This window comes from Phyllostomus hastatus, unplaced genomic scaffold, assembly GCF_019186645.2.
Source record: "Phyllostomus hastatus isolate PE091 unplaced genomic scaffold, TTU_PhHast_1.1 phas_contig_34, whole genome shotgun sequence".
Taxonomy (NCBI): domain Eukaryota; kingdom Metazoa; phylum Chordata; class Mammalia; order Chiroptera; family Phyllostomidae; genus Phyllostomus; species Phyllostomus hastatus.
The window spans coordinates 47,079,593-47,104,039 of record NW_025333857.1 but is presented as its reverse complement, the minus strand read 5'-3'; the positions used below and the strand labels follow the sequence as shown (position 1 = coordinate 47,104,039).

At 42.9% G+C, this 24,447-nt stretch overlaps 1 protein-coding gene and 1 long non-coding RNA gene across 4 annotated transcripts; both read right to left on the bottom strand.

The window, feature by feature from the left end:
- Positions 1 to 6,476: 6,476 nt before the first annotated feature.
- LOC123819989 lies at positions 6,477 to 23,722 on the bottom strand. 3 transcript variants are annotated; one of them, XR_006785873.1, is made up of 4 exons: positions 23,534 to 23,722; positions 22,971 to 23,144; positions 22,235 to 22,464; positions 6,477 to 6,871 (listed from the first exon to the last, which is right to left on the bottom strand). It is a non-coding gene; the product is annotated as an uncharacterized LOC123819989 (long non-coding RNA). The 3 variants fall into 3 exon arrangements; XR_006785874.1 differs by having other exon boundaries at positions 22,235 to 22,461; XR_006785875.1 differs by lacking the exon at positions 6,477 to 6,871 and adding an exon at positions 16,552 to 18,111.
- CCIN (calicin) lies at positions 19,343 to 22,132 on the bottom strand. The gene has a single exon (XM_045840636.1). The coding sequence runs from the start codon at positions 21,504 to 21,506 to the stop codon at positions 19,740 to 19,742; it is 1,767 nt and encodes a 588-aa protein (XP_045696592.1). The 5' UTR covers positions 21,507 to 22,132; the 3' UTR covers positions 19,343 to 19,739.
- Positions 23,723 to 24,447: the final 725 nt, after the last annotated feature.

Here is a 24,447-nt window from a genome sequence, read left to right as displayed (position 1 = left end):
AAATATCATTAAAAGAAAAAAAAAGTAAATTGCCTAAGAATGCAGTGTTGGCTTTGATAGACAGAAATGAATATGTCTTGGTGGTGGGAAAGTGGAGACAACTGTATTCCAACAACAATAAAAAAGAAGAAATGAATATGTCTGCAAGTATCTTCAGAAATAACAAGTAATTGGTAGTAATATTTCATAAAAATATACATGTAATTTTCCATGTGTAAAAATATACATGTGTTTTTAAGGGCAAAAGTAATTATTTGCTGAAAGCACACGTTTACTTTTAAAGTCATTCTAAATATAGAATGTAGGAATGTTTTGAAGAAAAACATTTAAGAAACTTAATTTTTAGGGCCTGCAACTGACTCAGTTGTCCTCTCCCTCTTCTTGTACAATGCTCATCTCTAACGTAAATTGGCAATACTGTATGAAGTAGTGTCACATTCATCTTCTTGAAACAATGTGCCCTGCACCTGTAAGGAGGATAAGGGGAAGAGACGACCGTGAGAGAAACAAGCAAGGCGACTTCTGGCTGCTTACAGCGGTAGTAGCTGAGGGAAAGGCCACATTCTCTGCCAGGCAAGTGTATGACTCTGGGAAAGCTGTCCTGAGAATCGGTTGCTAGAGGCGACATCACATACACAAAATCAACTATTTATACACTCACCATTAGGGAAATCAGCTGAAGGGTGACTTTACAGAGCAGGTGGCTTGGAGCTTAGTTTTGGAACATGCGTAAGATTTAGAAGAGCCAATAATGTGACCTGATGTCATTGTTGGGCAGAGCTTCAGAGCGTGGCCTATCTGGGGACCACGAATACAGGTATACCTCAGAGCTATTGCAGGTTCAGTTCCAGATCATCCCAAGAAAGTGAGTTGTAATCTTTTTGCTGGTGAAGGGTCTTACCTTCAATTTGAAACAACACAACATCTATGGAGCACATTAAAATGTGAGGTGCAATGGAATGAGGTACTCCTGCAAGTTAGTTTGGCTGGCCTGAAGAGCGTGAGAGGAGGAATAATTGAAGGCAAACTCAGAGACATGTGATGGGACCCTGACTGCATTAGGAAGCCTAATTAATGATAGAGAATCCTGGAAGGTTTCAGAGAAACAGAAGGGAGGCTAGTCATATTTGTTTGAGAAGTATTAGAAAAGTTTCCTACAGGAGATAAGTCCTTTTTTAGTTTCTGTGTCGCCCACTAGACCTTTAGGTGAGGTCAGGGACCTTGTTTGCCTCGCTCACCTTTGTCTTGTCAGGGTCTCGCATTATACCTGGCACATAGTGGGTGCTTGATAAATATTTGTTAATGGACTGAATGAAGTAGTATTTCAGACAGATCTCAGAGGAGAAGGGCTGTGAGACATGTGGAATAGAGGGGAAGAGGCAGAGGGTGGTGCTGTACTCTGCAAAGTGACTTGACTACATGATAGCATAATCAGGAAAAGTACATGCATGCGAAGGAAGTGGTGGAGTCAAATCATGGAGGGCTTGAGTGCCCAGGTGAGGATTATTCCATAATTGCAGTGGTTGTGAGGAGCCCTTGGAGATTTTAAACAGTGACTTGGTGAGAACCTTGTTCTGGAAGAATCTTCTGGCAGCACAGGCAGTGTAAGTGTAAGAGAGGGTTCTGAAAGAAGGAAGGTTAGGAAAGACACAGCTGCAGTCACTCAGGAGGCGGATGAGGGTTGTCAAGGATAACATTCTAGGGCATGGAGCATTGGGCTCAGGTGGAAGGAAAATAGTGGAGGTAATGTACACAGTTGGTAAGTGATAGCATTTAGGAGGCAGAGAGAGAGGAGAGGCATAGACAACATTTATAGCTTGGAAACCCCAGACAAAACAGCCATATCAAGAAAATCCAGTTGAGTGGGATGGGGCAGGAGATGTGAGAAAGGAAGAGTTCAATGTGGATACATTGAACCCAGGGACCTGTGGGACATTCAGGAGACATTCAATAGGCTACTTGAAATCTAAGACTGAAGTTCAGGAGAGAGGAGGTTTTAATTCCAGCAAGAGTGGGCAAAGTTGTTTAGGGCCAACTCTTCTGCTGAACAACTAGAAGAACTGGGCAAAAAGTTTTTAAAAATCTCTGTGAAGGCAGATGATCAGCAAAGCAGTGAAGAATTGTGGGCCCAAGTTCTAGGAGAGGAAGGAAGCCAAGAAAAGTGAGCCTACCATTTGGAGCCACTTTTCCACTCAAAGTGATCGTTATTTCTAAAAGTAGAGTCTGGGAAGCTGAGTAGGTCATTCAATAAACAAAGCTGGGGAGAAGAAAATAGTTGACCTCCCAAGAAGAGGGGCACGGATAAATGTACCAGGCCTTTTCTTAGAACCCTGAAGGGCTACACACTAGGAATAAAGATGAAAATAGACTAAAGCCCAGCTTTAAGTCATATAAATGCTTGACTGAATTAAAGCGATTCAGACTTTCTGGTGTCCTTAGCCTTGTACTGCCTGCTAGAAAAAAATGTCATCCGAAAATAAAGCATGTAAAGACAAAACATGTTCAGGAACATTTTCAGGGGGAGACATACAGTAGAATTCCCAGGGGATTCAGAAAATGGAGTTATTGGACCTAGACTTTAAAACAGCTATGATTGCTTTTCGACTTCTGGTCAAGAAGGAGGTGTAAATAGATACACTTTGCCTCCTTGCACAAACAAAAGAAGGACAACAACAAATTTAAAAATAAGAAAATAATCAGAACTTCCAAAAAATCAAACTGTATGGACGTCCAACAACCAAGGACTTAAAGAGGAAACAATCATTCACACTGGTAGGAGGGGTGGAGAGGACACGTAGCAAGGTGGCAGCTGGAGGACTGGGCAGGCGAGCCAGTGGCTGGCGGACTGAGTGGTCCCACATTTGCGAGTGGATAACCAGGAAGAGCAACTGGGGAGCAAAACAGACCATGCAATCCAGGGTTCCAGCACAGGAAAATAAAGCCTCAAAACATCTGACAGTAAAAACCTGTGGGGTTGCAGTGGCAAGAGAAATTACCAGCCTCATAGGAGAGTTAGTTGGAGGGACCTACAGAATCCTAGAATGTACACAAATCCACTCACCCTAGAATCAGCACCAGAAGGGCCCAATTTGCTTGTGGGTAGTGGGGGAAGTGACTGAAAGTCAGCTGAGAGCTGAGGAAGTGGCACTGTTCCCTCTCAGACCCCTCCCCTACATACAGCACCACAATGCAGTGAAGTGGGTTGCCCCGCCCTGGTGAATGCCTAAGGCTCCACCCCTTACAACATAACAGTTATACCCAGACCAATATATATATATATATGGGCCATATATAATGGCCCTAATGAAAGAACAGATCAAAGCTCCAAAAACTAAGCAATAAAGAGATAGCCAACCTATCAGATGCAGAGTTCAAAACACTGGTAATCAGGATGCTCACAGAAATAGTTGAGTATGATCCTAAAATATAGGAAAAGGTGAAGGCTATGCAAAGTGAAATAAAGAAAAATGTACAGGGAATGAACAGTGACAGGAAGGAAACTGGGGCTCAAAGCAACAATTTGGACCAGAAGAAAGAAATATTCAACTAGAACAGAATGAAGAAACAAGAATTCAAAAAAAATGAGGAAAGACTTAGGAACCTCCAGGACAACTTTAAATGTTCCAGCATCCAAATCATAGGGGTACCAGAAGGAGAAGAGGAAGGGCAAGAAATTGAAAACTTATTGAAAACATAATGAAGGAGGACTTCCCCAATCTGGTGAAGGAAACAGACTTCCAGGAAATCCAGGAAGCTCAGAGAGTCCCAAACAAGTTGGACCCAAGGAAGCACACACCAAGGCACATCATAACTACATTACCCAAGATTAAAGATAAGGAGAGAATCTTAAAAGCAGCAAAAGAAAAGGAGAGAGTTACCTACAAAGGAGTTCCCATAAGGCTATCAGCTGATTTCTCAAAAGAAACCTTACAGGCAAGAAGGGGCTGGAAAGTATTCCAAGTCATGAAAAGCAAGGACCTACATCCAAAATTATGCTATCCAGCAAAGTTATCATCTAAAATGGAAGCTCAGATCAAGTCCTTCCCAGACAAAGTCAAGTTAAAGGAGTTCATCATCACCAAGCCCTTATTTTACGAAATGTTAAAGGGACTTATCTAAGAAAAAGAAGATGATAAAAAATATGAACAGTAAAATGACAACAAACTCACAGCTATCAACAGCTGAACCTAAAAAAAACAAAACTGAAAACAAACTCATCAAACAACTAGAACATGAAGAGAATCACAGAAATGGAGGTCACACGGAGGCTTATCAGTGGGGAGGGGGAGGAGGGAGAATGAGGGAAAAGGTACAGGGAATAAGAAGCATAAATGATCAGTACTAAAGAGACAGGAGGAAGTTAAGAATAGTATAGGAAATAGAGAAGCCAAAAAACCTGTATATACAACCCATGGACATGAACTAAGGGGGAAGAATGCAAGTGGGAGGGGGTTGCAGGCCAGAGGGGAATAAATGGGGGGAAATTGGACAACTGTAACAGCATAATCAATAAAACATATTTACAAAAGAAAATTTAAAAGCTATGATTAATGAGTTCAAGGAATTAAAAGAAAATGAGAAGTCAGCAGTTAGAAAATTTGAGGACTAGAATTTACAGTAGCTGATATTAAGAATTCAATAGATGAGTTTTAATATGGGGTTAGACATAGCTGAAAAGAGAATTAGTGAACCAGAAGGTAGAGCAGAAGAATATCCAGGCTGAAACACTGAATCAAAGGGATGAAAAACACAGAAAAAAGCATAAAAGACATGGGATATGAAGAATAAGTTTTATAAAAATGTAATTTTAGCTAGGATATGAGATAGGGAATGCAGCAATGTTAGAAAACAGCTAAGAATTTCCCAAATTGATTAAATCGATCTAAATTTTCAAGGTTCACAATGAATTCCAACAAGACAGAAATACTGTCCCTAAAGGAATGTTTCAAAATTTGTGTCTCTTGTGAACTTTTAATTTGGCATCTAAATTTTTTCAGAATGACTTAATTAGTTGCCAGGAATATAATTTCTAATGTATTATAAATATTGATTGTTTAAAATAAAAGTGTTGTGTTGCTCTTTTAAATGTATCCAGTGTCTTCTAAAAACTATAATGATTTGATAATTACCATTTGTTTAAAAACTACATGAAAAGCTTTTCATTAATCTAAAGAAATTTGAAATTCCTATTTTTGCTCCATGAATATACACTACCATTCTAATACTTGCCCCTTATCCTATTAGAATTTTGTGCTTGAAAGGCTTTTATTGATCAACTTATCATACTTTGTTAAAAAAATAATGTAAATATAATTGACTTTTTAAAAATATCCCATGATCATAAGGCTCTGAATATTAAAATTTTGTTTTGGATTGACATCATTGTAATTATTAACAGTATAAGCAACAAAAATATACTCCCAAGTTTTATAGTTATTAAATATAAAAGGTAAAATTTTGTTAGAAATTCCCGTCTCAATGAGATAGGCTTGTATTATCTATGGCTGTGTAATAAGTTCTTTTGAACTTAGCATATATTTTTAAAAATTTTATTTACTGATTTTAGAGAGAGAGGGGAATGGGGGCAGAGACAGAGACAGAGAGATTTGTTGTTCCACTTAGTTTTGCATTCACTGGTTGATTCTTGTACGTGCCCTGACTGGGGATCAAATATCCCCAGTCAGGGGATATTTGACGTATCAGGATGCGTCAAATACCCTCTCACAACTTTGGCGTATCAGGATGATGCTCCACCAACTGAGTTACTAGGCTTTGAACTTAGCATCTTAAAATAAACAGACATTTATTATTTCACACAGTTTCTGAAAGCCAGGAATCTAGGAGGGCTCAACTGGGTGGTACTTACTGTGGTTTTAAAGTGCACTTCACTGATGGCTAATGATAGCGCATCTTCTCATGGCCTTGTGTGTTTCTTCTCGGACCCTTTGCCCATCTTTTAATTTTTTTTTTTTTTGCCTTTTAATGTTGAGTTGTAAGGGTTCTTTATATACCCTAATACAGGTACCTTGTCAGACAAGTGCCTGGCAAATATTTTCTCAATCTGTGTCTTCTCACTTTGATGGTGTCCTTTGAGGAACAAAAGTTTTTAATTTTAATGATGGTTACTTAAGTTTTTGGAATAATATCTAAGAAACCAATGCCTATTCAAAGTTATAAAGACACACCCACATGAGACTGATAAAAATTTTCTAAAAAGTCAAAATCAGGAATAAAAATAGGATCACTGAAAATTCTAAAGACATTATCAAGATCATAAGAGGCTATAAAAACAATTGTATGTTAATGACTTTGAAAATTTAAATGAAATAGAGAAAGTCCTAGGAAAATACAATTCAAAAGTAACGGAGGGAAACACAGAATTGAATATTCCTAAGAGTAGTAAAAACAATTTAATAAAAACCTTCCCATAAAGAAAACTCCATTTGCTTTCATTAGTGAAAATCCCAGTCTTTATCAATTCTTTCAGAGAATTTTAAAAAAGAGGATACACTGCTCAACTCATTTTATAGGAAGCATAATCTTGTTACAAAACCTGACAAAGACAGTAAGAGAAAGAAAAATTATAGGCAAAGTTATTCATGAATAGAGTTGAAAATCCCTGGTCTTTCCCACTGAACGCAGCTATAAAACCCAGCCAGAACGAGGAAACAGGAGCTATTTGAGAACTTGGAAGCTCTGACTGGCGTGGCTCCGTGTGCTGGGCCTCCATCCACAGACTGAGGAGTCGCAGCTTCCATGCTGGCAGAAGCACGTGTCTGGGTTGCAGGCTGTCCTGGTTGGGGGCCTGCGAGAGGTGGCCCATGATGCTTCTCTCCCGCATCAGTGCTTTGCTTCCTTCCTTCCCGCCTCTCTAAAAATAAATATATAAATACAATCTTTTAAAAAAAGTAAGTTGTGGCAGGTGAATGGGGGAAGAAGACCAGAATATAAAACATTGAACTGGCAATGCGTTCCCCATTTTTTTATCTTCTGGTCCTCCTGCCACTTGGCTTCAGACCTGGGCAAGGTTCTGATAGTACATGGCAGAGCGGGCTAAGTAAAGCTCTAACTTCTGGCTGGGGAACTAAGAATAGGAACCCCAGGGAACTGAATAGTATGAGGGAAATCATAGAGAGGGAGGAGCTTGGGAAAGTGACCCGGTAAAATTATGTACAAACTCCTTTAGGAGTTTACACTTTTACAACCAAATTTAGGTTGATTTAGTCTTCATCAGCATATAAAAGACTTTAACTGAATTTGCCATCATCCAGGTCCCAGACTGACCACTGGGTGGCGTACACTTGGGAACGATCAGAATCCCATTACAAAGTCTTTGAAAACTGAAATGAAATTCTAACTACGGACCGCAAAAAGTTAGTTGGAACTTAAGACCTGAACCTAATTAGGTCAATTGAATATTAATACAAAAGTGCCAACGTTCTTCATAGAATTTTCATCCTAATTTAATATATTTTTAATTTTAGAGAGGGGTGAGAAACATCGATGTGAGAAACATCGCTGCCCGAGGGGATGAGACCTGCAATCCAGGCATGTGCCCCAAACAAGAATTGAACCCACGGACCTTTCTGCTCACCCCTTTGGGTTGCAGGATGAGGCACAGCCAGCTGAGCTACACTGGCTAAGGCTCTTCATAGGGTTTAAACAACACCCAAAGTCTCATGTCATAATGTTCAAAATGTTTACGATATAATCTAGAATTACTTGGCATATGAATAACGAGGAAAATTTCCATTCACAAATAAAAAGACAACACATGTAAATACCAAGATGACTTGGATATTGGAATTGTCTGACAAAGACTTAAAAGCAGCTATTATTTTAAAAGTGCTCTAATAATTGCAAACATCCTTGGAACAAATGGAAAACTAGAAAGTTTCAGTAAAGAAATTGAAACTATTTTTTAAAAATAGCCCTGACCTGTGTGGTTCAGTTGGTTGGGCATCATCCTGCAAAGCAGAAGGTCGCTGTTTTGATTCCTGGTCAGGGTGCACGCCAGGGTTGCAGGTTCGGTCCCCAGTTAGGCACATCTGGAAGGCATCTGGATTGATGTTTCTTTCCCCTTCTATCTCCCTCCCTTCCCCTCTCTCTAAAAATTAATGAATAAATTTTTTCTTAAAAATGCAAATGTTAGAACTGAAAAATAGGTAAATAACTTACTGAATAGGCCCCAAGGAAAATGGAGACAGCAAAGGTAAGGGTCAGTGAACATGAAGATTGATTGGTAGGAATGAGTGTGTACAACATTGGAGAGAAAAAAAAACAACAACCCTGAAAAAAGCCCCAGGGACCCATGGAACAACAAGAACCAAAAAAAAAAAAAGTTCAACATTTGTTCAATCAGACTTCCAGAGAGAGGAGAAAGCATGCAGAGCTGGAAAAATATTTGAAGTGATAATGGCTGAAAACTTTCTAAATTTGGCAAAAGACATAAGTCTACTGATTAAGAAAGCTCCGTGAACCCCAATCAAAATAAAGCCAAACAAATTTATATCAAGACACATCACAATAAAACTGCTGAAAACTAAAGAAAATTTAAAATATTCAAAGCAGCCAGACAAAAATAACACATTCCTTACAGGGGAACAATGATTTGAATGAATGATGAATTCCTATCAAAAATCATGAAGGCCAGAAAAGGTGGCACAGCATGTTCATTTATTTTTTCTTTATTTATTTACTAGAGAAAGAGGGGAAGGAGAGAGAAAGAGGAAAAGAAATATCAAAGTGAGAAAGAAACATTGGTTGCCTCCCATACGTGCCCCGCCTGGGGACTGAACCCTCAACGTAGGCACACATGTGCCCTGACTGGAATCGAACCAGCAACCCTTTGCTTTTTGCAGGATGACCCCACCGAGCCACATGGGTCAGGGCTGGCACAACATTTGTAATGTGTTGAAAAAAAAGAACTATTAAGTCAGAATTTTATATCCAGTGAAAATAACCTTCAGTAGTAAAAGTGAAATAAAGTATCTCAGAAGAATAAAAAGTAAGAGAATTCATGACCAGCGACATGTTCTGAAAGAATGGCTAATGGAAGTTTTTCAGAGAGAACAGAAATAGCACCAAAAGGAAGCCTGAAACATCAAGAATGAAGAGTGACAGAAACTAGATCTGGATAAGTATAACAGGCTATTCTTTTCTTTTTGAGTTCTTTAAATATTCTTGATGTTTGAAAGCAAAAAAAAAAAGAAGAAGAAGAAGAAGTTTTTCATGCATGTAGAGGCAATGGACAACACAGCCATAACATAAAAGGGGGAAGGTAAAAGGACCTAGCTAGCAGAAAAGTTTTTATATTCTACTTGAAATACAAAATATTAATTTTAAAAAGACTATTAAGCCCTGGCCTGGTGGTTCAGTTGGTTGGAGCATTGTCTGGTTTATCCAAAGGTTGCAGGTTCAATTCCCAGTCAGGGAGCATACCTAGGGTGTCAGTTCCATCACCAGTTGGGGCACATATGGGAGGCAACCAATCAATTGAAACAACTCTCAAGTTGTTGTTTCTCCTTCTTTCTCTCTCCCCCCCTTCCTCTCTGTGAAATCAATAAACATATTCTTGGGTGAGGATTTTTTTTAAAGGGCTGTTAAGTTTAGTACATATATTGTAATCCTTAAAACTATCAATACAACTTTTATACAAAGTGATGTAGCCAAAACACAGTACATTAAAATGGAATACTTTCAATATTCAAATAACCCAAAAGTCAGAAAAGAAGGCAGTGGAATGGGAAAGCAGTTAAAGGGAAAAACTAATTATAAAATGGTAGACTTAAATCCAAACATATCAATAATTGTATTAAATATGATTTTTAAATGTGAATTTTAGATGTAACAATAAAAAAAGAGGTGGATAGAATTAATAATAAAACATGACCCAATTATATTCTTCCTACAAGAAACTCACTTCAGATGTAATCCTGTAAATAGATTGGAAACACTAATATCAGAAAAAGTAGACTCAAAGCAAGCAAAATTACAAGAGATAAAGGCATTGAGGTCTGTCCAGATAAAAGTCCAGTCATTGTTAGTAGAATGAAAATGGTTTGTGTGACATCTATGTAACCTGGCAGCCCAGGAGAGGGGACTGGAATGCACATGTGTGAACAATGATGACTTCATTGTACTAATCAGTGGGGGCAGTAGATACTGTTGAGTGAGCATGTGTACTGTGTGGTTCTTTCAAAATGACTGAAGAAGTAGAGCAATGAATCTGCATCAGATTTTGCATTAAGCTTAAACATTCCTCCATGAAAGCTATTTCAGTGATTCAGAAGGCTGCAACTATGGGAAACTGGTGATTGGCAGCTTCATCACAACAATGTACTCCCTCATGCACCACATCTCATGCAGAGTTTTTTGGTGAAACATCAAATCACCCCGGTGACTCAGCCCTACGACAGCCCAGATTTGGTGTCCTGTGACTTCCAGCTGTTCCCAAAACTAAAATCACCTTTGAAACAGAAGAGATTTCAGACTGTTGATGATGTTCAAGAACATATGATGGGGCAGCTGATGGCAATTGGGAGAACTGTGTGAGGTCTTAAGGTAGGCACCTAAAGGTAGGCACTTTGAAGGGGACTTCTGTACATCTTCTTCTGTACAATGTTTCTTATATCTTGTATCTTCTTCAGTAAGTGTCTCTATTTTTCACATTACATAGCTGAATACCTTCTGACAGACCTCACATCTTACATAGCAATAAAAGAATCAATTCACCAAGAAAACATTACAATCCTAAATGTATTTGTAAGTAACAACGATGACCTCAAAATACATGAAGCAAAAACTGACAAAACTCAAAAGAGAAACACACAAATCCACAATTATAGTTGTGGTCTTTAACACTCTTATAACAATCTATAGAACTAGTAAAAAGAAAATCGAAAAGATTATAGAAGGACCCAACACCATCAACCAACTGGATCTCACTGACATTTGTAGGACCCTATAACTATAGCCAAACATACATTTTTTTCAAGTGCACATGGGACACTCACCAAGATAAACCATATCCTGGGTCATAAAACAAACCTTAAGAAATTAAAAAGAATTTGATGGAATTAAAGTAGATATCACAAACACAAAGATATAGGAAAATCCAAACTTTTGGAAATTAAGCAACACATGTCTAAATGTAATCACTGGGTCAGAGAGGAAATCTCAAGGGAAATTAGAAAATATTTTGAACTGAATGAATGAAAATAAAGACATAAAATTGGTGGAATGTAAAGTAGTTCTTAGAGTGAAATTTATAGTGTTAAATGCTTATATCAGAAAATAAGAAAGACCTCAAGTAACCTATACTTCTACCTTAAGAAACTAGAAAAACAAGTGCAAATTAAACTTAGCAAACAGAAGGAAAGAAATAATGAAGATAAGAGCATAAATCAAGGAAGTTGAGAACAGAATAAATTAATGAAATCAAAAGCTGTCTCTTCAAGAAAATCAGTAAAATAAATCTCTGGTAAAACCAACAAGAAAAGAGAGAAGACACAAATTATTAATGTCATAGAATGAAAGACCCTGCAAACATTAAAAGGATAAGATAATGTTATGAACAACTCTATGTACATGATTTTGACAACTTAAGTGAAATGGACAAATTCTTGAAAGCCACAAACTACCCAAATTTACCAAAGATGAAATAGATAATCTAAATAATCCTATAACTATTTAAGCAATTGAATTTTTTAAAGCCTCCCACAAAAATAAATCTCCAGGACCAGAGAGCCATTGTTGTCTAGTTCCACCAAATATTTAAAGTAACACCAGCCCTGACCTGTGTGGCTCAGTTGGTTGGGCGTTGTCCCACAAAGCAAAAGGTGGGCAGCTTGATTCCCAGTCAGGGCAGACAGCTGGGTTGCAGGTTTGGTCCCAGTCTGAGCACGGAAGCAGCCAATAGATGTTTCTCTGCCTCTCTTTCTTCCTCCCTTCCCCTCTTTCTAAAGATAAATAAATAAAATCTTAAAAAAAAGAAATAACACCAATTCTACACAATGTCTCTAGAAAAAGAGAGACAGTGCACTTCCCAACTCATTTCATGAGGCAAGCATCACTCTGATATCAGAATTAGACAAAGAAAGTGCAATAATAAAAAAAAAAACATAGATCAATATCCCCCTAAGGACAAGATGCAAAATTCCCCAACAGAATATTAGCAAATTGAATTAGCAACATATAAAAGGAACTATATAGCATGTCAAAATGGAGTTTATCCCAGGATGCATGGCTGGTTCAATATTTGAAAAATAAATCAACGTCATCTACCACATTCACAGTCTAATGAAAAAAATAATTATATTAATTCATGCAGAAAAACATTTGACAAAATTCAACATCCACTTATAAAAGTTCAGTGAATTAGGGACAGAACAGCACTTCCGCAGCCTGATAAAGGACATTTGTGAAAAACTTACCATGTTTACTGGTGAAAGACTGACTACTCTCTCATACCATCAGGGACAAGTAAAATGTCATCACTCTTATTCAGCATTGTGCTGAATGTCCTAGCCAGTACAGCAAGACAAAAATAAATAAAAGACACACAGATTGGAGAGGAAGAAATAAAATTGTTTCTGTTTGCAGATGATGTGATTGTACATAGAAAATTTCAAGAAATCTACAAAAAAACACCCTCCTAAAATTAATAAGTGAGTTTTGTAAAGTTGCAGGCTACATGGTCAACACTACAAGAATCAGTCATATTTTGCCCCAGCCCATGTGGCTCAGTTGGCTGGGTGTCATCCCATAAATCAAAAGGTTGCTGGTTCGATTCCCAACCTGGGTTGAGGTCGGGGTGTGTACAAGAGGCAACCAACGATGTTTCTCTCTCATGTTAATGTTTCTCTCCCTCTCTTTCTCCCTCTCTTCTCCTCTCTCTAAAAATAAATGAATAAAATCTTAATTTAAAAAATCATATTTTTATATACTAGCAATGTATAATTAAAACGAAAAATTTTAATTAGGTAAATGCAAAAGCTCCATATAATTTTATGAATAAAAACCTGAGTGAATATGTAGCAATGAAATTCAGTAACATTTTAAAGGAAATAAACAATTACTGAGTCTAATAATTATAAAATATATAGTATTTTATATAAAAATATATAATATGTCATGACCTAAATAGATTTATCCCAGGAATGAACAGATGGTTTTTATTATTTTTAAAAGATTTTATTGATTTATTTAGAGAGAGGGGAAGGGAGGGAGAAAGAAAGGGAGAGAAACATCTGCATGAGAGAGAAACATTCATAGGTTGTCTCTCACACCCACCCCAACCCAGGACCTAACCCTCAACCCGGGCATATGCCCTAACTGGGAATTGAACTGGTAACCTTTTGCTTTGTGGGACGATGCCCAACCAGTTCAACCACACAGGTCAGGGCAGAACAGATGATTTTACTTTGATAAATTAATAAAAGTGACTTATCTCATTGCAGATTAAAGGGAAAAAATGCTGATTTAATGGGTGCAGAAAAAGTATTTGCTAACATTCAATATCATGAAAAAAACTCCTAGCAAACTTGGAATAGAGGAAACCTCCATAAAGAAAAAAAAAGTCATTTTGCATACATAATTGTATATATGCAAAATATGGAAATATCTACAAATAAATTATGAGAAAGTTCCTTATGTATCCTGGACACACAAGTCGTTTGCCAGGTAGATGATTTGCATACATGTTCTTCAATATGTGGCTGCTCTTTTTATTCTCCTAACGGTTTGTTTTCCAGAAGAAAAGTTTTTCGTTTTGATGAGGTCCAGTTTATCATTGTTTTTAGTGGGTCACCTTTTTGGTGTCCTAGCTAAGAAATCTCAATTAACCCCAGGTTACAAAGATTTCCTTCATATTTTCTTCTAACAGTTTATAGTTTTACATTTAGAGCTATGAATCACATTGAATGGAGGGAAAATGTTTACCACATCATTTACAACTGATAAAGGGCTCACATCCAGAATATCTAAAGATCTCCTACAACTTGCTAAATACAAAATCAATATACAGAAACCAACTGTATTTCTGTAAACTAACTATAAAAAGAAAGTGAATTTTAAAAGAATACAACATATGCAACTTGAAAATGTCAAGTAGCTAGGAATGTCTACCCAAAGTTGTGAGACCACGACAAAGTAAAGTATATGAGGTCTGTCTGGAAAAAGCCCAGCCATTGCTAATCTAATGAGAACAGTTTGCATGACATCCATGTAACGTGGCAGCCAAGGAGAGTGGACTGGAATGTGCACACATGAACGATGATGACTTCACTGTATTGGTCAGTGGGGGTGGTAGACGCCATTGAGTGAGCATGTGTACTGTGTGGCCATCACATTCACAATGACTGGGTGAATAGAGCAAAGAATCTGCATCAAATTTTGTGTTAAGCCTGAACATTCCTCCACAGAAACTATTCAGATGATTCAGAAGCCTTTTGGGGACGATGCAATGAGTGCAGTGCAAATACAAGTGTGGCACAAACACTTCAAAGATGACTGAGAATCTGTTGAAAGTGATGCATGTTCTGGAAGGCCTGCAGCAAGCAGAACCCCTGAGAATGTTGAACATGTACAGGCTGCAATTGACAAAGATCAGCGACTGACTGTGTGAGAACTAGAAGCTGATCTGGGGATACCAAAAACTACTGTGTCTGAGATTTTGATGCAGGATCCTGGCATGAAACATGTGGTGGCAAAATGTGTTCTGTGGCTCCTGCTACCAGAGCAGAAGGAACATCGTGCTGCAGGTGGGAGACCTGTGTGAGGTCCCGAGGTGCCTACTTTGAAGAAGACTGAGGCGGCATTGTACTTTGTACAATGTTTCTTGTGTCTTAAATCTTCTTCAAGGAATGTCGCTATTTTTCATATTACATGGCTAGGTACTTTCTGGGCAGACCTTGTAAAATTTAAGAGAAATTAAAGAATTCTCATCACAGGTTTGATTCCCAGCCAGGGTACATGCCTGGGTTGCAGTCTATAACCCCCAGCAACCGCACACTGACCTCTCCCTCTCCCTCTCTCTCTCTCCCTCCCTTCCCTCTCTAAAAATAATAAATAAATAAAATCTTAAAAAAAAAGAATTCTCCCCCAAAGGATGTGACTTGGCATATCCATGAAAAATTTTTTAGAAATATTTTATTTATTGCCCTTGCTGGTGTGGCTTAGTTGCTTAGAGCATTACACTGTAAATCAAAAGGTTGCAGGTTCAATTCCTGGTCAGGGCACATGCCTAAGGTGCAGCTTCAGTCCCTGGTCGGGGCCCAGATGGCAGGCAACCTACTGACATTTCTGACACCAAACAAACTGAGCCACGCCGGTCAGGGCACTGTATCCATGAACTTTCAACATTGATATTGTAAACCTCTGAGATTTCCCTAAATTGATGTATAAATTCAGTGCATTCATAACCAAAACCTCAACAGGTTTTTTCCATGCATCTTGACAAACGAATTCTGAACAATACAGGTCAGGGCATGTACGAGAAGGCAACCGATAGACGTTTCTCTCTCTCATCAGTGTTTCTCTCTCCCTCTTCCTCTCTCTCTCAAAGCAATGAAAAAATGTCCTCGGGTGAGGATTTAAAAAAAGGTTTAGAAAGTGTCATACAAGTCTAAATAAGCATTCTAACTGATGTGACGTGTTCATTTATGTTTAAAGATGTAACATCTTTTGGAAGTAAATGTGGAACTTTTTACGTCATCCTTTAAACGGTACATAATGTACAACTAGACACACGAGAATGAAAACTCATTATTGAGAATGGTGAAGATGCAGCAAAGACATGCTTGCTGGTGGGTATTTTCTATCCTACATTTAACAAATCTTGAATATTCTAGTTCTAAATAGGCGGGTAGGCAGGAAGGCGTAGAGACTTGTCATGGTTCTGTGGCCTGAATGAAATAATGCCCTATGACCGTTGATGTTTCTGAGTTGGGCTGTCTTTATTTTGTCCTCCGAGAACTCTTCCTCAGGGGCGATACTTTCTCTGATGACAGCTGAGCACAGAGGAGGCAAGGTTATTGAACAACCGCCATGAAAAATAAGCCCATGAAAAGGTGCTCAGCATATTGGCCATCAGAGAAATGCAAACCCAGACCACAGTGAGGGGCTACTCACTCCCAGTAGGACAGCTGTGATGAGGCAGGAGGTGGTGGGAGGTGAGGATGCAGAGGAATGGGAACCCGCATACACTGCAGGTGTGAATGTAAAACGATGCAGCTGCTTTGGAAAACAGCCTGGCAGTTCCTCAAATGGTTAAACAGAAGTGACCCAGCAATTCTACTCCTAGGTATGTACCCAAGAGAAATGAAAACGTAAGTGAACACAAAACTTGTACATGAATGCTCATTGAGCATTATCCATAATAGCCGAGAAGGAGAAACAACCCAAATCCCCATTAACGAGCTCATAAATGAGTAAATAAAATGTTTTATATTCCCACAATGGAATATTATTCATCCATAAAAAGAAATGAAGTCAGATAAAAGGTCACATGTTATATGATTCCATTTATATGAAATGTCTCAAATAGGCAAATCCAGAGACAGAAAGATTACTGGTTGCTGGGGCAGAAAAGATGAGGGGGTGAGGGGGTGACAGCTGAGGGGGTACAGGCTTTCTTTTGGGGGTTTGAAATGTGTTTAAAGTTGATTGTGCTAATTATTGAACAACTCTGAATATGCTAAAAGTCACTGAATGGTACACTTTAAGTGGGTGAATTGTATGGTATGTGAATTATATCTCAATAAAGCTTTAAAAACTATGTCATCATTCCATTGTGCTATTTAACATTTCTGAACTCCACCTGAACCAAATTAACCCAGTTTTTAACACCAGACTTCATACCTTAACAGAAACACTGTATCGATCAGAGGAAAATACAACGAACTCTTCTTTAGATATTGGTGTCTTGATGAAAGAAGGCTTCAGCAATGCTTTGCTGGCACCAGTTTGTACCCTTGTGTGGCGTCCTGGGGCAGGGCATCCTAGGAGGACTGGGAATGGATAAAGGTTGCTGTGTGTGTGTGTGTGTGTGTGTGTGTGTGTGTGTGTGTGTGTCTGTGTGTCTGTGTGTGTCTGTGTGTGTAGATGTTCCCTGGCAGCAAAAGCCAACAGTTTGAGTCTGATTCCTACATTCAGCTGGGTCAGCCTCCTCAAGGTGATAAGCCCTGGATGCTTCAGATTCATGGTCTAATTTTAACGTGGAAAAGGAGGAAGGAAGGACCATGTTGGTTAATATATCAAGTTGTAATTCCACTATGCTAAAGATCTATTTTAGTAAGCACCCCAGTGATTCTGCTGCCAGGGGCCATGGTCAATACTGTCCAGTACTGCAAAGAAGAGAAATGATGCTGAGAAAAGGACAGAGAGGACAGTGTCGTCAGGATGGACGGCTTGGTGGCACGGTGGGACCAGAAGCCAGTGTGAGTGGCTTGGAGATTGATCTGGCGCCAGAGAGCACAGACAACATTCAGGAAGCTCGGCGGAAGGAAGAGGTGGCAGGTGGCAAATAGCAAGAGGAGGGTTTGTTTTCAGGATCAGGGAAACTAGAGGTATTCTTGGGATGAAGAGAAGAAATCAGGGAGAGGGTGTGGAGAGGGACATGAGGAGCCTGAGAAGTCGCAGGGGGAAAGGAGGAAGAGACAGGAGAGACGGGCGCTGACTCGTGGAAGGGCGCTTCCTCTGCGGCACAGAAAAGAAGCTCTGGAGAGAGTTACGGTGGCTGTGGGATTGTTGGAGGAGACCAGGTCCCCTGAACTCTGTCTGTATGGAGCTCTGGTGGCGGGGTGACATGTATGTGGCTGGGAAAGAAGAGAGAGAAACAGCGAGGCTCCAGGACCCCAGCGAGGGCTGGAGGATCGGCTGTGGGGACTGGCATCCCGAAGGTCAGTGAGCGGTGCCTCAGCGGTCGGCCAGGCCTGGCGGGCTGGGGCTGGGGCAGCGGGGCTCAGTCACAGGGATCTGGAAGACCCGTTCCTCTAGCTGGGAGATGCCACGAGGTGAGCAGAAGCGGGGGCTTCTCAAGGTTGGAGAACGGAGAAATGTGGGACATGTTCCAGGGGAGAGAGGGTGGGCGGTGAAATCCAAGGTCCTGGCCTGGAAAGAGAAAAGTAAAATGTGGGCAGAGGGGTGGGCTTGAAGAGAGGCTTCCCAACATGGAGATCAGGAAGAGGGTGCTGGGCAGGTTGAGCAGGGCTGGGTGGGAAAAGGAGGGGGCTGGAGACTTGAACTGTGAAGATGCCGAAAGCACCCTGCATGGTATGACACGGGAGCCTCACGGGCCTCCTGTGCTTAACCCACAGCAGGCCGCGCTGTGGGTGCCACATACACCCTGGGTTCGGAACAGGATATGAATGCCGTTAAATACCTCAGTGATAATGTTTATATTGATTACTTGTCTAAATGACATTTGGGGGTATATTGGACTGAATAAAATATATTATTAAAATCAATTTCACCTGTTTCTTTTTACGTTTTCGACATGGCTACAGGAAAAGTTTAAATTATATATGCAGCTTGCACAATATTCCCGGTACATGACACTGGTATAGATGCTCCCTCCCAGGGACACAGATTGTTCGTGTTGTGCCTGTGACCCCAGCCCTGGGACAGGGGCCTGCACAGAGGCCTTGCTGAATGGTGCATGTGCGTGTGTGCGTGCGTGTGTGTGTATGAACTGATGGGTAAGTAAATTCATGAATGAATGAATGAATGAATGGAAAAATTAGAACTCTATATGGTATTCAAGGACTTGGTCAGCTTCTTGGGAACTGTTGAGGATTCTATGTAAGTAAATGAATGAAGGAAAGGGAAACAGAGGTGGTCAGAATTGAGGAAAGTTCACCAAGGTTTTGACATAGGGAGTTTCAAAGAGCATTTTATGGGACCTTGCTTAATATAAGGGCCCAAGAACCCGGACCCTTGACTCACCCCTTTATTTTCCTGTTTAAAAAGTCCTCCTTAGCACTTTTTACTATATGCCAGGGACTGTCCTAGGCATTTTGCATGTTGTAACACCTAAACTTCACATCACCCTATGAGGCTTATTATCCTGTAGAAAGTTCTCAACGAAACTGGCTTACTAGAAACAATTGTAAGTAACCCCCCAACTTCACCCAGAATGATACACAGACACACCATAACTACATAGACAAATACAACAGCCAAATAACCCTGCCTCTCCCTCCCTCACCCCTGCACCCTCCATCTCCCCCCTCCACCCCCGCCCCGCCCCCCATTCCCTGTGCCGCCACCCCTGGGCCAGGCCTGTACCACCGCCTTCCTCCCTGGCCCAGGAGGCTCTTTGCCCTGACCTGGGACTGGACCCCCCCTGCCTTCCTGGGCAGACTCCAGGAAAGCGAGTGTTGGAGTCGTCCGAGACTTTCCAACCGAGCAAATGTTTTAATTGTCAGTCTAGCAGATGCTTGTATGGTGACTACAGGGGTACAGAACAGGGGCCTTTCCAGACACCACCTTGGCCAGTGCCTAGGAGATGCCCCAACCCCACTCACCAGGGACTCCTTCACGACCTCAGATCCCTCTGGTGACAGAGTGGCCCTGAGTTTCTACCCACTGGAGCGACCCTTACCCAGAATCTCCACCTTCAGGGCTAAACACACAATGGAACACAAAGAAGGAACCAACAGGCCATCTTCCTTTCTTTCCCTCTCTCGTTAAATTGTGAATAATAATGCATTTACTTATTCTCCCACTTAAAAAGTGGTTTAAATCCTTTGAAGAATCTTGCAGGGGAGCTTGGCTAGGCAGCAGGCGGGGCAGTCCAGTGCCTCTGGGGGCGGGGCCACGGTCTTCCACTCGCCTGTCTTTTGGTCCAGCAAGTAGGCATTGGGGTTGATGGTGTAGTCCTTTGTTTGGACGTCGTTGGTTGTGGTGATACCCCCACACACAAACACTTTGTTGTCTCCAATAGAGCATATAGCATGGGACACATCTAAGGGGCAGTTGTTGGGCAAGAGAGGCACTGAGGTGGTGGTCTTGTTGGCCTTTATCTTCTGCAGGTTGATTTCCACACTCTGCCGGTGGCTGTGCACGCAGAGGTTGTTGCCCTGATCGAAAGAGAGCAGGGGCCGGTGGTTGAACTCAATGGGGAAGGTGATGCACTGGACCACGTCCCCTGTGTGGGTGTCGAAGCAGTCCACCACCCCGACCCGAGAAATGTAGCCCTTCACTAGGCACCGCCCAGTGACAATGTACAGGTTCCTGTCACCCTTGGTGATCACGGCTGTGCCATCCATAGGAATGCTCATCTTCCCTGCCAGGTACCAGGCCTCCTTGCGCTCGTCGTAGCGATAGATGTTAGAGACATACCGCCGTGGGGCAATGCTGCCACCCACGGAATACACTGTCCCCCCACAGGTCACCATGGTGTGAAAGACAAGCCCGATGGGCAGGTCGGGCAACTTGGTCCAGGAGTTGTCGTCCATGTCATAGCGCCAAGCCGTCTTCAGCCCTGAAATCTGCTCAGTGGTGCCACCAGAAATGTAGATGTAGCGACCAGCAGAGGTGGCGCTCAGCGCTGCTGCCCGGTAGGGCATCTCTGAGAGCTTCAACCACAGGTTCTCCTGTATGATATAGGCAAACACTCCATCATTGAACTTGCCATGGGCCTTTTGGCCACCCAGGATGATCACTGAATCGAGCAGGGCCCCTCTCCTCTGGTAGCTCAGCAAGCTGGTCGGCTTCTCCTGCTTGCGGTCCACAAGGACACTCTCAATCATGGTTGCGTGGGCGGAGCTGTTCTCTATGCCCATCAGCTTGTTGCTGGCAAACGTCAGTGTCTTGTTGGAGACGGCATTAAGATTGATGTAATTGAAGAACTTCTTGAAATACTTCTCCCGCTCATCCTTTCGGAAGTACACCCAGTTGATGAGTGCGCTGAGAGCCTGGTCCTCATTGAGCACATGCAAGTTTTCGTCCCGGAGCAGGCGGCCAAAAATGACAGGCGGGCAGCGCATGAAGTGCACGGAGCCCTCGGGACTGGCCCAGTAGTGGAAGTTGTCACGGATGCCAGAGTAGGCCAAGTCTGACACCTCTTTGAGCTCAAACAGCTCGGCTAAGAAGAGGTAGTGCAAGCAGTTGGCACGGCGGATGGACTTAATCAGAAAGTCACTGCAGTGGATTCGAAGGCGTGGTGTGTTGAAATACTGGGCCCCACGAAGCAGTTCCTCCACGTTCTGCTCTGAGATCACCACCCTGCCGCTGTAGAAGTAGTCCAGGAGCTGCTCCACTGTGGCTGGGCTCAGGTAGTTGGGGTCAATGGTGATAAAGAGCTCATTGGTGGTCTTCATGTCGTTGCAGAAGATGAGGCTCTTCACCAGTGGAGAGACAGCAGCCAGCACATTCTGGTGTGCAAAGAAGACATGGTGATCCACAGTCAGAGCCATGTCCCAGTACTCTTTGCGTTTCCTCTGTTTGTTCAGGTTCTGCAGCATGAAGCTGTTGTAGTTTTTCTCAGTGAATTCCAACTTCATCGTGCTTCTTGCTGGCTGAGGCAGAAGATCAGCAGCAGGTACTAGAGAACAAACCTCCTCAGGCCTTTGGGATTCAAATTGATGGTTGTTTGCAGAGCAGTTGATCAGGGAGGCATGGGTGTGGGAGAGAGGATGAGGTCATAGAGTAGATGAGGTCATCACAATGCAGGTGCCCAGCAGGCCTTTCTCAAGGCACAGGCCCTTTCTCCCCTTTTATGGCTCCAGCCTGCCAAGACCAGATACCCTACCAGGACCTAGACAGAGCTCAGGAGGAAGCCCAGAGATAAGTTGTAACTCCTGTCTAGGACCCTCAAACCTCAGTTCAAGGCTGCTTCTGGGATATCAGAGCCACTTTGGGTGAGGGTAGAGTAAGAAGGGATGAGGGAGGTTGGGGGAAGCATGATTAGCTCCTCCGGACGAATCCTCCCATTGTACAGGAGGAAAGCTGAGGCCCAGATAAGAGAGGGGACTTGCCCAAAATCACCTAGCCAGGTGGAAGCGGAGCAGGACCTGGAACCCCAGTTTTCTGTAACTCAGGCCCCTTTCTGCTCTTCTAGGAAGCTCTTAACTACTCAGTTTCCCCTAGTCTCTGATTCTTAGGCTTTGAAGTGCCTCTCTCTGCTGAGGCTCCCGGGCATCAGGGAAGAAAACCTCTGTCCTTTGGCTTTTGACCTTTGTGGCCACAGATACCATTCTTTCAAACAGAGGAAGAGGGGGAGGCCACTTACTGGATGCAGGAGTCAGCCAGGCACGGGGGGGATGGGAGGGCCTCTGAAGCCCTCATTATTTCAGTTCCGCAGCACACTGGGACGTTTGCCCCACATTTCCAAGCTTCTAGTTGTAAACTGTTGGGGGCTGTAGTGCGTCAGCTTTCTCCACCAAGTGTGGACTTGGACGGGTTGCCCACTCTCTCTAAGTCTCAGTTTCTTCCTCTGTGAGATGGGAATGGTAGTACCTGCTTCAAAGAGCATTAAGAGTTTAAATGAGAAAGTAATTTAAATGAGTGTTAAGCACGATGTTTGGCTTGTAGCAAACGTTCAATAAATGCTACCTGTCGTTATTTTATTAATATTGCATCAGAGCACCAAGATCTGGGATTCCTGGCTGCTTCCTTCATAAACACGTGTCAGGAAGCCTGGAACGCGCGGGTCCCTTTGGGCAGGCTCCTTGAGCCTCCTGCGGCCGCACGGTGGGGCTAGAGAGTCATCTCTGGCGCCGGTGGGAGCCTGCAGGCAGACGCGAACGCCTCTCGGTCCCTCAGCGCGCCGCCTCGGCTGCACCCCTCTGCGGGTTGCGGGTTGCGAAGAGCCGTGGGGTTTCCCCTCTTCGGCTGGGCTGCCGCGCGCCTGCGTCCCCGTCCTCACCCCCGCCCCCACCCCTCGGGCAGAGGCTGCAGGACAGGTCCACTGGCTACGACCCTGGAATTCGAATGGTAGGGGCCCTTTGTGATCGCCGCAAACACACCTTTGTCCACTTTGCAGAAGGGGTTCGGAGCCCCAGACAGGGTATGCCAGAGAGGAGCCGGCTCGGATCCAGGGTCCTCCCCCATCTCCGATGTCCCGCCTGGCGAGGTGCTCTAAGCCTCGGCCAGCTGGGCACCCCCGCCTCCGGGTTGGTGTGGGGTGCCCCGTAGCGTCTCTGCCAAGGAGGGATTAAGTGACAGCCGGAGCCTCCTGTGGGCCCCATCTGGACCAGGCTTGGGGAGCTCCCAGGAAGGGGCTCAACACGCAGGCCCTAGCAGCACTGCCAGATGCAGAGAGGACCTGGGCTCGCGCTTCCCCCACCCCCAATCTCCTCCATCCTGAGCCCTAAGCCCCACTCCTGACCCTCAGCGAGTCCTTAGCGCCCCGACTAGGAAACTCAGTGTCACCGGGAGCCTTGGGCATGTGAACAGGTCGGCTCTTTTTTCCCTGGGTTAGTCAAATTCCCAATATTATTCACTGTCTCTCCCTCACCCTTTCATTCTAGACCCGGCTTTTTCTTTATTTTGGCATTTGATAATTCGAAAATTATTTAAAAGTACCTACCTTTTAATTCTGAATTCGTTTACCTTAATCCTCAGTCTCCTGACATACCCATTTGCACAAGGCGGCAGACTTGTTTGCCCAGTGGGAAGAAGGCTTAGATTTCAGCCCCTCTGCCACAGACGAGCTGTGTGTGCCTTAGCGAGTTCCTCCTGGCTCCCTTCTCTCCATGAGAGAACGTTTGAGCTCTAATTGTTTCTCCAGCCCTGATCTACAAGAGAGGGCAGCGACTTGGGTGGAGGAGGAAGCCTCTTAGCATTGATACCAAACTCTCACTCCCACTGGCCTCCAGGCCTGCCCTTATGAGAGGCCGTTTGTACCCAGGAGCAGGGGTTGGGTGGGTAAGGTCCTGCTGCTTCACCTGCTCCTTTGCCCCCACACCCTGCAGCCTTGGGGGCATTTTGGTGGAGGAGGTGGTTGTGCCCCTTTGCTTTTGTTTCAGGCCCCCTGAACAGGGCAGGGTCTCTCATCAGATGCTTCCATCCACTTAAGAAAGCTGGCCCTCAGGGTGTGTCATGGAGACCTGAAATGAGCCAATAGACCTAATTAATTCCATGCGCCAGACCTTTTATGGCTGGACCAATTGGGGCCCAGAGAAGATAGGGGCCTCCATCAACTCGCAGCGTCCAGAACTGAGCTTGGAGCCAGGGCTCCTGACTCCTTCGGCTGCCCTCTGGCTGCAAAGGAGAGCTGGAATCTGGCTTCTCCTCTGCTTTCGTTGAACTTGTGAGAGTTGTCATCTTTAAGAAATCCATTGAGCCCTGGCTGGCGTAGCTCAGTGGATTGAGTGCGGGCTGTGAACCAGGCATCGCAGGTTCAATTGCCAGTCAGGGCACATGCCTAGGTTGCAGACCACAGCCCCAGCAATCACACATTGCTGTTTCTCTCTCCCCCTCTCTCTTTCTCCCTCCCTTCCC